The 14025-nt window shown below is 35.8% G+C and overlaps 1 protein-coding gene across 1 annotated transcript in view; it reads left to right on the top strand.

Annotated features, from left to right (window-relative positions):
• Positions 1-4954: 4954 nt before the first annotated feature.
• The window catches only part of LOC115210487 (E3 ubiquitin-protein ligase RNF113A), a 53976-nt gene continuing 44905 nt past the window's right edge, over positions 4955-14025 (top strand). Inside the window, exons 1-2 of the mRNA XM_029779089.1 lie at positions 4955-5023; positions 7742-7831. Coding sequence (XP_029634949.1) covers positions 4955-5023; positions 7742-7831 — 159 coding nt within the window. The remainder of the gene's footprint in view (positions 5024-7741; positions 7832-14025) is intronic.

Raw genomic sequence — 14025 nt, forward strand, 5'->3', positions numbered from 1 at the left:
TAGTGTTGCAGATTAAAAGGTTACATGCATCACAGAACTCCAGTAGCCTGGTTCCCTCATTGTTTTGGGTGCCAATACCATGGACACCGTGTACCCCAGTGAAGATACCTGCTTCCTGCTCAACATGCCCATTAAAGTCTCCAGCCAGAAAGATGAGGTCATTGCCACTCGTCTTTGAGGTAGCCTGTTGAAGGGTGTCATAAAAGTGGTCCTCCTGATCATTTGGTAGCTCCGCATGTGGGGCGTAGGTGGAGATGATAGTAGCTGTGCTATTCTGCAGGACTAGCCTAAGCTTAAGCACTCCATCGCATACCCTAACAACCTCTATAACCTTATCCACCCATTTCTCTGAGAGGAGAATGCCTACACCCCCTACACCATCCATATTACTTTGCCAGAAGAATTTGTACCTATGTGCCTTGCCTGTGAGGACCCTAGCTGAAGCTCCTCTCCATCTTACCTCTTGTATGCAGCATACATCAACCCGTCTCCTCAAGCATCTCTACAATCTCACTAGACCTACCTTTCATTGTGCCAACATTGAGAGTATCAACTCTGAAAACTGGGAAAGGAATGTGGAGTGAGGTTAGGGGAGGAGGGATGTTACTCAGCACCTAAAAAGAAGAGGGTTGTTGTGGTGGTGTTCGTTTGTTAGGCATGCTTCATCTTTTCTCTCTTATTCCTCTCTTCCAACCTGACAACATTCAAGCATGTTAAGAATGTTGCTCCTACTGGAGGTAGGAGCTGGTGTTAGCAGTGTTGTAAGCATAGGCATTATGGTTATGAATGATGCAGATTCAAGCGGTGTAGCAAATTGGCAAAATATGGATATTCCAATGTTAGGTTAGGAGGGTGTCAGCTGAAACTGGTTGCATTGCCTGGGTAGAGGGGGATTTCAAGAATAATGGAGGGTACCACCAGCGGGGAAGGGTTCAGACAGAGAGAGGAAACATGCTCATTCCTATATATTCACAAGCACACCCACACTCAGAAATAAGTACACATGGGCAGCCTAATAGCTTTCTCCTTCACTTCATAAGGCCAAGGAAAATTCCTGGTTAGTGGTTGGCGTGTTTCTCTACAGAATGAAAATGGAACGAAAGATAGCTGGTTAAGTAGGTGGGCAGATATCCGAGGGAGAGAGATAGAGAAAGAGAGGGGGAGGGAGGGAGATAGAGAAAGATAGGGAGGGAGATGGAGAGATAGAGAAAGAGAGGGAGACAGAAAGAGAGGGAGAGAAAAAGAGATGGAGAGAGATAAGAGAGAGTGCAGGAATATCGGAAACAGCACCAGTGAAGGAGGGGGAATTGGGACAAGAGATACCTGGAAGGGGTGGTGACAAATATCTAGACAGAACAGAACGTAAGATTATCGGTGAAGTATGTTATGGTGGTGGGAGAAGGGATATCCGGTGTAGATGGTGGGACAATACAATAGAGATATCTAGTATTGGTGGTGGGGGTGGGAAAGGAAGGTGCACCGTGAACAAGCAAAGTTTTGTTTGGAGACAACAGGACAAGATATGGTAATAAAGATGAGATTAAACAGGGGGAGAAATGAGTAATTAACTTAACGAAATTATAAGAGATGGAATTAAAATTATATTTTGAGGGGACATTTCCAATGGTTAGCTCATGGAAAAAACAACAAGCTGTTAGTAAATAAAACATTCAAGGTATTAATGGCGAATGCATACAGGGATGGAAAATGAGAGAGAAAGAAAGAAAGAAAGAATCTTAGCTTCTCAGATATCGTTTGGCAAAGGAATGGAAACTGGAGATTGACGAATGGTTAATAAGGGCTGTACAGGCCCTTTACAGAGAGGCTGTTCGTAAGGTTAGGATTGGCAATGAGTACAGTGAAGAATTCCGGGTAGAAGTTGGCATCCACCAAGCCCTCAGTCTCCTTTTATTCATCATAGTCCTCCAGGCAATAACAAAGGAATTCAAGACGGGTTGCCCCTGGAAGCTCCTCTATGCTGATGACCTAGCCCTCATAGCAGAATCACTACTGGAACTTGAGAAGAAATTTCGGGTGTGGAAGCTAGGTTTAGAATCAAAAGGCTTTAGAGTCAATGTAGCAAAGACCAAAGTTGTAGTAAGTAGGAAGGCAAACTCACCACACACCCCTTCAGGTAGGTGGCCCTGCTCAATCTGTAGAAAAGGTGTTGGTAGAAACTCCATAAGATGTACCCAGTGTAAGCTATGGACACATAAGAGGTGCAGCAACATCAAAGGAAAATTAACCGTGAAGATAGCTTTCATGTACGGCAGATGCACAGGGACAATAGACACCACTGATACTCAGAAAACAGATTCCATTACACTCCTGGGGGAGAAACTAAAAGTAGTTGATAGTTTCTGCTACCTAGGTGACCAAGTTAGTAGTGGGGGTGGATGCTCAGAGAGTGTTACCACTAGAATAAGAATAGCCTGGGCAAAGTTTAGAAAGCTTCTTCCCCTACTGGCAACAAAGGGTCTCTTGCTCAGAATGAAAGGTAGATTGTATGACGCATGTGTGCGAACTGCCATGCTTCACGGCAGTGAAACATGGGCTGTGACTGCGGAGGACATGCGTAGAAGAGAAAGAAGAATAAATGTGTTCACCCCCACCTTTTTTTTATATACTCAATATTTTTTTCTTCTTAGGGTCTACTTTTTGGAATTCAGTGTTCTTCCTTTTCCTTGCAAATGTGGCTTTGACTTCTTGTAAATATGTTGGAACCTGAAAAGCATCATATAGCCCATCCATCAGTATTTCTACTCTTGTTAGTTCCTTTTCCATGACACTTTCTTTAAGCTGATTTCTATGTCTCCTTTCCATTACATTTCTGCTTCTTACACCATGCCTCATTCTTCCTATATATGTTGCAATTTCCCCTTTTTTCCAGTATTTCTTGCCATTTTTGTACATTCTTGTACACCTTATCACCAATTCTAAAGAATTTTGGTATATCTTTTCTGGCACATATTTTTTTCTTCACTGGTAACAGTTTATTAAATACTGACTTCACCTTTAAGGCAGACATTAATTCTGTTGAACTTCCTTCGGGCACATTTGGTTTTGGTTAAGTTACCCTGTATACCCTTAAGAATTGTTGGATTGTGACCTCGTCTTTAGCTTCATTAGTAGCTTTCTTTAAAGCTCTCTTAACAGTGTCCACGAACCGTTCAGCCCTTCCATCCAATCTAGGGTAATACAGTGGTATAGTTTTATGTTCTAATGTGAACATCTTGCAGAATCTTTTAAACTCACAGGATATTAACTATGTTCCATTATCAGAGATAATTATATCCAGTACACCAAATCTTGTGAACAGCTTGTGTAAGAAGTTTATTACTGTATATGAGGCTGGTCATTTGCACCTCACATCCTCAGGCCATTTTGTGCAGATGTCCACTACTCTTAAGTAATAATATCTGTTTACTTGGCCTGCAAAATCAATATGCAATCATAGTGTTTTCACTTCCGGTCAAGGTTCACATTTTGTAGTAGGTAGTTTCACTGCTATGGAACTCTTTTAGCACTCTCTTCTGTAATATCTATGGTATGACCAACCTCTGAGTGTACATTAGTACACCATCACATATAGAGTACACACTCACATCTTGGCAGTTCTTTGCATCAGACCTTTCTTTATTTCCTTTTGTCAACCACAGTTTTCTTTTTGTCTCATTAATAAATTTGTCATTTCTCGCATTTCTTTTTAATTCTTCCAAAGTTACCGGTAGTTCCCACACGATGTTCCACATCACTTTTTTGTTTCCACTTCTGCTCTTAGTGCTGCTATTATGGTGTCCTCCACCAGTTCATTATTTCTTGGAATTAACCTAGACAGACCATCGACATGCCCCAACTCTTTTGAAGGCAGATATTCCATTCTATAATCATAGTTTACTAGAATGGTACCCCACCACTTCAGTCTGTTTGCCATATATGTTGGGATTCCTTTCTTGGATCCGTATATCATTATTAGAGGACTATGACCCGTTTGCAATCGAAAACGTCTGCCATGAATGAACCTGTGGAACTTTTTCATACCAGCTATAATAACCAATGCCTTTTTTCAATCTGGCTATAGCTCTTTTCCTCTGGCAGTAATGTCCTTGATGAATGAGCTATAACCTTTCTCCTGCCATTGTTATCTTTGTGTAGGAACACGGCTCCTATCCCATACTTGCTAGCATCAGTATCTAGTATTATTTCTAACATTGGGTCGAAATGCATAGGATACAATTCTGAAGTTAACACATCTTTTAACTCTTTAAATGCTTTCCAGCTGTGAATGAACTTGTGGAACATTTTCACACCAAATATAATATCCAACACCTCTTTTTCAATCTGGCTGTAGTTCTTTTCTACCGGCAATAATGTCCTTGATGTGAGCTATGTCCTTTCTCCTGCCATTGTTATCCTTGTGTAGGAGCATGCCTCCTATCCCCTACTTGCTAGCACCTGTAGCTAGTATTAATTCTATCTTTGGGTTGAAATGCATAAGATACAGGTCTGAAGTTAACATCTTTTAACTCGTTAAATGCTTCCTGGCATTTCTCGTTCCAAATCCTTTTGGGCATTTTTTTTTAGTAATTTATTAAGTGCTGCCTTTACCTTATGTATATTTGGTGTATACACTTTGTATTAATTTATCAAGCCTAGGAATGCTTGTAGCATTGTCATGTTCGTCGGGGACAGCATATTTCGTATTACTGTCACCCTTGATGGGTCCAATCTGTGTCCACTTTTGTTGATTACTTGACCTAGGTATTTTATTTTTTCCATAAAAAATTTGCATTTTTCTTCTGTCAGTTTTAGCCTGTATTCACTTATTCTCTCAAATACTTTCTTTATGTGTTCAATGTGTTGCACCCAATACTTGCTCTTTATCAATATGTTATTGAGGTATGCGATGGTGAAGTCGCAGTCACTTAACATCACATCCATTATGTGTTTGAATATGGCGGGTGCCACTTTTATTCCAAACAGCAGCTGTTTAAACTTGTACAATCCATGGTTCATGTTGATTGTTAGTAGATGTGTGCAATCTTCCTCTAATTGAATTTGAAGGTATGCCTCTGAAAGGTCTAACTTCAAGAATATTTTCCCTCCGCTTAGTTTAGCAAATACTTCTGGGCTTGGTAGTGAGTAACTGTGTGTGAGTAAAAGTTGTTTCCAGTTGAGAAGTCTGCACACACTCTTAGCTTATTATCATTATTATTATTTTTTTTTTTCTCATAGACTGCTGATGCTGCTCAGTCTGCAAGATCAATCTTTTCAATTATATTCAGGCTTTCCAACCTTTCTAGTTCTTTATTTACCTGATCTACTGCTACAGATAGCATGTTCTATTTGGACCTGAAAATAGGTGTTGAATTTTCTTCAGTAGCAATCTTTGCTTTTGTTTTTGTGCAACAGCCTAAACCTTCCGAAAAAGCTCTTAGGAAAGTTTCTTTAATTTTTTCATCTCAGTTTATCAACCTTGTTTGATCGTTTGACTGCTTCATTTACATTATTGCTCAAACGCTTATGGGTGTATCCCTTAAATTAAATTTCTCCAAACATTCAGTGCCAAATAAATTCATGGATGTTTTTCAACACATAAACATTCACTTTTTTGGTTCGACCTTTGAATAGTATATTACAAATGCATTTGCCCGTGAAATATAATTTTCTCCCCATAACACCATATGCTATTTTGTTTGAACTACATAATTTGGGTTTACCCATTTGTTCCTATGTTCTCTCATTTATGATTGTGATGTCACTTCCCATGTCTAACTGCATTCTGGAGGGGTATATAGTTTCACTATACAATATATATATATATATATATATATATATATATGTATATGTATTTATGTGTGTGTCTCTGTGTCTGTAATTGTCACCCCTCCACCATTGCTTAACAACTGATGTTGGTGTGTTTAAGCCCCTCTTAACTCTGCGGTTTGGCAAAAGAACTGATAGAATAAGTACTGGGCTTACAAAGAATAGGTCCTGGGTTGATTTCCTCTACTAAAAGGTGGTGCTTGAGTATGGCTGCAGTCAAATGACTGAAACCAGTAAAAGAAGAAAAGAATAGTCTAGGAAAACATGGAACGGGGTGGTGAAGCTTGATCTTCCAACTTTGGATTTCACAGAGGTAATGGCTAAGTGACCAAGACCTTTGGTGATGTGCAGTGCTTGAGAAGTCCTTTCAAGTGAAATCGTAGTTGTGGCCAATGTTGGTGTCATGTAACTGGCATGTAAAAAGTATCTTTCAAGCATTGGGCCTCATAGAGGCAAAATAGCCAATGCTGGTGGCATGTGAAAAGCTCCTTTTGAGTGTTGGGCCTCAATAATGAATGACTGAGACTTTTGGCATTATGTCATGCTTGAGAAGAAGACCCATCAAACCAAGTAAATCACAGTCATAGCAGATACTGGCGTTATACTAATGGCACCCATTCCAGTGGTATATGAAAGCACCCATTACACCCTCGGCGTGATTGACATTAGGAAGGGCATCTAGTTGTAGAAACCATGCCAAATCAGACTGGAGTCTGGTGCAGCCTTCCAGCTTGTCAGCCTTAGTGAAACCATCCAACCCATGCCAGCAGGGACAGTGGATGTAAAATGACTATGATGATGATAAGATTCAGTTGAATTAGGTACTTATGTTGAGGTACCTCATTAGGTTGGAATAATATACACACACAACAATATTATGTAAATATCAACTTTGGTACAGAAGTACCGATGGAATGATATTCTTGCAGTGGATGCAGACAATTTGACCCAGCTGAGTATATAATCCACTCTTGAGCTATTCAGATATTGTTACTTTTATATATATAAATATATATATATATATATATTCATTCATTTAAATGCCCATTTTCCAATGCTAGCATTTGTTAGGCATATAATTTTGAGACATTCTTGTACAGCTTTTACCCTTCCTTTCAGTAATCTTTTTTTTTTTTTATGTCTTTCAAAGTCAGTGGATGATTTGTCAACAAGATATAAGCTGAGAAGAATGTTTCTTCTAGCTTGTGATTTTCATAGACTGATAATGTAAACAAACATACAAATATTTGTTTATATAAGTGATTTTCTTTTAGTTTCAGCACACACCTTTGTAAATTGCTGATAATGATCCAATGTTAGGAGTACCTCAGTAACATCTGGGCTGGTACAGATGGTGTCTATAGCAGGGGAAGACATATATATATACTCACTCTCACTTTCCTCCAGTTTTTCTTCATGAGAAATGATAGATACATTTCTTTGTATGTTTGATTGTTGTGCACACATTGGTGTATATATATGTATAACTTGGCCTTTTGTCTTAGCTAGTACCTGTCTGTGACCATGCTGGGCCACAGCTTTTATATGTGTATGTATGATTGCACCAAGTCTAATAATTAATCTCAGGTGTAATTTAATGACGAAAATCTTTATTAAATGCCACAAAGAATTTTATCTGACTCTACCAATTCATCCATTAGTCATTGAATCATGTCATGTAGCTATGTAATTTGTCATGAACGCAGTTTTGTGTATATGTATCCATATTTGTATGTGTGTGTGTGTGTGTGAATGTAGAGATAAACCAATCTGCAGAAACTAATGTCCTAATTAACTTGGTCCTCATAATATATGTATTTTTTCTCATATGTATATGTATCTGCTTGTCTATTCTTCTGTCTGTCTGTCTCTCTCTCTCTCTATTTATTTATGTATATGTTTAATATCTTGTTAGACAAAGAAGCTGAAAAGAACATCAAAAGTGACATATAGCAGCGAAAGTGAAGAAGATTTGAGTGTATCATACAAGTCAAACAAAACAGGTGTTAGTATATATATATATATTTAACTTACATTTTTCTATAGTATTATATTTTTTGTTCTTGTGATTCAGTTAATTTTTAATGTAATGAACAGGTGAATGAGATCAAATTGTAACAGATTTATACATATGCTCACTCATACAAGAAGTAATATACATATATATTAGTTGTGAAGAATATTCTGAAATTTCACAAGAATTTTCTGTTAAATCAATTTTCCAATAGCTATAATCACTTAATGTAATGCTTTCTCCATATAAACCCCCTAGTCCGGTTAGAAACTAAAGATTTTGGTAAAATGCTGTCTGTCTAGTATAAAAATAATAACGGTATAACTATTCCATGAATTTTGATAAAATTTGCTGATATGGAATAATGGTCATTGGTGTTTATTGTGAATATATTTTTACCTTTTTTTATTGACTTTTGCTTGTCATGTTATGTTCACCTGTCTGTATAGGTTGCATTCAGATTTATCTGTCAAATATAATGCTTATTTGTTCACATTATTTTGAATTAATCAGGTTCAAGGTGGGAGGGTGTCCAAATATTTGTAACTTTGTTAATTTCTTACATACACACTTGAAATTTTGTCAGTGGGTGCTTAACTACCATGGTTTATAGTTATGTAATTTTAGCTGATCTTTTTGATTAAATTTGACTTTTATGGGCAGGTAAAAAGTACAAAGCTCTTTTACTAGTCAATTTATCATTTTGTATTTCTATCAAACTAGAAAATATAATTATGCCATATTTCTGTCTTGGAATTGTCCAGAGCACCTTTTACATGAGGGTACTTGGTATAATGAACACAAAGTTTTGACCTGATACTTTTTAGCTGTTTTTCTCTTTTGTAGTGAACACAATCTACAAACTTTCTTTCTCCCATTTATTTTTTCAACTTTATGGAAGTTAATATTTTCTCTGTTGACATCCACCTCAGTTAATTTTGCTTTTCTCTGAGTTCTGTGCTTTCTGGAAGAAAAGCCCTCATGTAACTGAGATGCAATTTCAACCTGAAATTTCATGTGGCTGTAATCCTTTGGTGGTAGAGATACCGTGTAGCTTTTTTACATAAACAATATATGAATTAACAATAGTTACGTTAACTAAAAACTACAAAATGTACCTCACCATTTCGTTCCAGAAAATCCAACTGGATTGGGTTTATTGACACCACCCATATATTTACTTTGTGAAATATTTACTGTAGGCTTCCTCTCAGTACCAACACCAGGTTGTTCATTGGTAGACAAAACTAAAATTTGTCTTTTGCCCTTGTATACTGTGACTAGCAAATTTTCATTTTGCATTTGAAGAATGCCCCCTCTTTTTTAATTTGGTTGTTATTTCACGAGGTAGTCTTTTGCAATTGCTCATCACAGTACTACACGTGCAAGTGCTTACACTGGCAAGATGTTCTGCCAAAGCCACTGAAGAAAACATCATACCCCAATCCATCTAGTCTGTCTCCATTATATTTTTACCCTGTGTAAACCACAAAATTTGCACAATACCCTGTATCTGATTCACATACCCCCTATATCTTGATGTCCCATGTAGTCAGTTTAAAAGGCATCTTTTGCCGAAAATGTATCCTACCCTTATAATCTATCATAGTTTCTTCTACACTGAGATTTTTCCCAAGTAGATACATGGTTTTATATTTTTCAGAAAGTAAATCATTAATTGGATACATTTTATATTGAGATCATAATTTGGTTCACTCTTGCTGGGGGTATTAGCAAAATCAGAAAAATGTAAATATTGAGATATTTTTGAATACCTTGTTTGTGACATAATACATATAATATACATGGATCACCATACCTTATATCGGAACTCCAGTAGTTCCACAATCAAGGAAACTGCTTGATACCAAACATAATGTTTATGGTAAAAAAATGTTTGCATTTCTGCAGGTCTTCCATGAGCAGAAATCATTTGTTGGGCATATTTAATTTTGAAAAAGAAACTTCTGGTAAAAATAAAAATAAATAGTCCAATGGTTGAACATTAGAAGGCAGATTATGTTGTGGGCCAGTTTTTTCTGTTAAATCTTGAATTGTGGCTGATGTTGTAATTTTTGACCATGTTGCCATGCTGCTTTGAATATTGTCATTTTCATCACTATCACTATCTTTCTCGTCCAACAAAAATTCATTAACATCAATATCAGATTCATCTGAAGACAAATCATTTTCTTTTACATTTTGTATATCAAGATGAAAACCTTCAAAGTCAGGATTGCTACTTGCTGACGCCATATTGATAAATACTTATATACACACTTCTTTAAACGTTGAAAAAAACCATCTGGTCTCAAAAATTTCATGGTAACTATACTTTGAATAAAGGTGGGAAAGGTTTTATCTTGCATTATCTCAAAGCTACAAGAATTCAATAATGTGGTTTTATTTTTTTTAGCGACTTCATGCAGAAGCCAATTATGGCCAGATTTAGCTGGTTTGAACAAACAGAAAGGAAATAATTTAGACTGGATTTGGCTGGACTGAATGCTAAAGGGATGAATTGGTTAGATATACTTATGAGATATTGATTTCCTGTTTCAGAGTTGAAATTGTGCTCCAATTGGTCTGTAACCTGGAGGCTGTACAGTTCCTATAAAAAATTCCACAATATGCTTTCATCTCCTCCATTCAAAAGTAAGGCCCAACAAATTAGTGTTACTTTATTACAATAATTATGCTCTCCTAATAAATCCACCAGCATACAGAGATGTTGCATTAAAAATATATCATTAACTTGAAAAAATTTTTTACCATTCACTTATAAATGCATTCCTGCTCAGAATTGATAATCGGATACATATATTATTGGGATAGCTGGTATTTGTAGATGACATTGAAATATCAGTTTTCTCTAAGTCTTTTTTTCAAATTAATCCTTAATAAATAAATCATTAATAAATTATATCACTGAATTCTAACCTGTTACTTTGAAGAATCAATTTTGAAAGTAGAAAATCTGGAGAAATTCACTGATTAAAAAAAAAAAGCACATGTGGTGCAAACAAGAAGTTGACTGGAAGTTGTTTGTGAAATTAGTTGAAAGTTTGTTTCTTGTACAGAAGTGTTCTTGGTTTTAGTATTTGACTCCAAACAATAACACTGTTTGAACTGTGGTTAGATGAATGTTTTACTTAAATGCCTTTATAGAAGAAATTAGATTGTTCCATTGTTTTTATAAATATAACATACAAAAAGTAGCACTCTGTCGGTTATGATGACGAGGGTCCCAGCTGATACGATCAATGGAACAGCTTGCTCATGAAATTAACGTGCAAGTGGCTGAGCATTCCACGGACACATGAACCTTTAACGTAGTTCTCAGTGAGATTCAGCATGACACAGGGTGTGACAAGGCTGACCTTTTGAAATACATGTACTACTCATTTTTGCTAGCAGATTGGACTGGAGCAATGTGAAATAAAGTGTCTTGCTCGAGGACACAACGTGTTGCTAGGAATTGAACTCACAACCATATGATTGTAAGCCAAATGCCCTAACCACTAAGCCACACACCTTCACAATGTACATATTTAAAACTATAACAGAAAATCAAGTTTGATGTAAATAATTTGTGTATGTGTAACAATAAAAGTATATGTTAACCTGAGAAAATATTGTGCATATATTATAGAATTGAAAAGGTAATGATATATGGACATATAAATATGTGGCAAAAGTTAGCAAGGAAGTTATATCTTGCACATGATATGATGAAAAATGTAAATGATATACAATATGATTCCAAAGTCCTTTTAGCATTTTAATTACATAAATTAAAATATTACTCTCTACATCATTGTGAAAAATGTGTATGTGTGTATATATGGGTTACATATATATATGTATGGTGAATTTTTGGAGGCTTGGTTAGGGAGAACAGAAGGTAAAAAAGAAAGACAGGAAGAAAGGTAAGAAAGAAATGTCTGTAAATCCTAACAAAATTTTTGTAAATAAGAAAAAGAAGCATTACTACAACTGAAGAATGACAACTCAGTCATCCTAAAAGAATCCGATAAGGTTGGGATGGTAGTGGTTATGGACAGGGACTACTATAAAGACAAAATATTAGTCGATCTAAGAGACCAAAATTACTATAAGGAATAAACAAGAAATCCAGAAAAACAATTATGCATAAAATCAGAACATTATTTAACAAATATCCACACTCCTTCACAGATAAAGAAACAGACTACTTGATATAACTCTGGAAGTGAAGCAAGCAGTTTCTATGGCTTACCCAAGATCCACAAAAGCTTGGAAATATAGAGAGCTGTAAGTGAACAGAAGGACCAGTACTTAAAAATACTAAGACCCACTGATCTCAAATTGAGACCAATAGTTGCTGGGCCATAATCTCCAACACAACAATTAAGTAATCTTTGGGATATACTCATTAATACCTAGTTATATATGAGACAACATGGATTTTCTCAAATGCATCTTACCCACTGCCCCAGAAGGGACTATCCTTAGAAGTTTCAATGTTAGTAACCTTTATACTAATATACCTCACACTCAGGACTGAAAGTAATCAAACACTGAGTAGAAAAATGTAGAGAGAAGATAAATGAATATTTCAAATCATATTTCATTACCAAAGCCACATGCCTGGGGCTAGAGGAGAATACCTTTAATTTTGATGGTAAAACATATTGACAAATAAAGGGCACAGCTATGAGGACAAAATTTGCACCCGCATATGCTAATCTGGTTATGAGTTTTTGTTTTTAGAAGAAAAACTATACAAGGAAGTAGAGAAATTTTGAGAAATATGTCATTGAAAAGTGGAAATGCTTCCCCAAGGATTGCATTATTTTTTGGGAGAAATCAAATGATCTACAAATATTCAATGATCTGTCAAGTTCACAACAGAAACCAGTCATAATAACTTACTGTTTTTAGACATTCATATAAAAATAGGCAACTCCACAGTAACAACAAAGGTATCTTAAAAAAAACCAGACACACACCAGTATTTGAACTTCTCTTGCCTCATTCACATATCAAAAGGAACATTCCGTATGGTAAGGCAAGATGTGTTTGTGCAATAGTAGTTGATCCAAAGGTATGTCAACTTCAACATAATGAACTCAAAGGCTTTCTAAAACAACAAATTTGCCTCTTAAAATTAATAAATAATGGAATTATAAAGGTGATGAAACTGGACATCATACAACTGAGGACATCCAAGAAAAAATTGAGGAAAATACTATTCCATTTATCAATATGCATTAGCCAAGAGTGATCAACATATTCCAAACTACAAAACAAATCTACTAATACTCTTACATAACCCCAAAAATGAAAAATTTGGTTGATGAAAATCTCATGCAATACTGTAAATATTAGCCAAAAATTCTTTAAGAAAAACATCTCACAAGGACAAAATTTACATCAGAGGATAATCCAGAATTCTCTGTGAAGGTCTGTGGAGAGAAGGGTGTGGAACATGTAACAGCAATTTCAAATATTTGGATACTGGTTCTCATAAAATTTGAAAGTGTATTCTCCAAGTAAATGCAGGATTGAACTGCAAAGCACAATGTCATGTACAGTATCACCTGCCCCAAATGCAAATAAAATTATATTAGCAAAACCAACTCTCAGACTAAAAGAACTTTGCAAGATTCAAAGGGTAAATAAGTAGTGTTACAAATAGCAGAAAGTCTAAATATGGTCTAATACCTTATCTAGTACTAAGGTGAGACCAAATTATAGTTAACCATGGGTAAGTTATAAAGTTTATTAGTGTAGGTTAAATAATTAAGTATAAGGTTGGCTATAGTTAGTGTACCAGAATGATTTGTATTTAAGGTGCTGGCATCTATAATTAAAACATAATGTTGATTTAATTTTATTTATATGAAACACCTCTGATACACAGAACCCACAACAACCCTCATCACCATTACCTTTATATGGTTGTGCATTATATATGATAGAGCAAACAGCTCTGAATTCAATGCTGTTATCAGTGAGAGGATGTACATATCTCCCAAAAGGCTATGATTTTCTTACTAAAGGACATTCTCCTTTAATATGAATTCTAGTGAAATTAATGATGTGGTTGTAAAAAGTTTAAACATTGACACTAAAAGTATACAAAGCTGTACTTCAACTGTTGGAAAGATTAAGGATAGTAGTATTAAAACTATTGCTAATCT

The sequence above is a fragment of the Octopus sinensis genome, linkage group LG4, assembly GCF_006345805.1.
Source record: "Octopus sinensis linkage group LG4, ASM634580v1, whole genome shotgun sequence".
Taxonomy (NCBI): domain Eukaryota; kingdom Metazoa; phylum Mollusca; class Cephalopoda; order Octopoda; family Octopodidae; genus Octopus; species Octopus sinensis.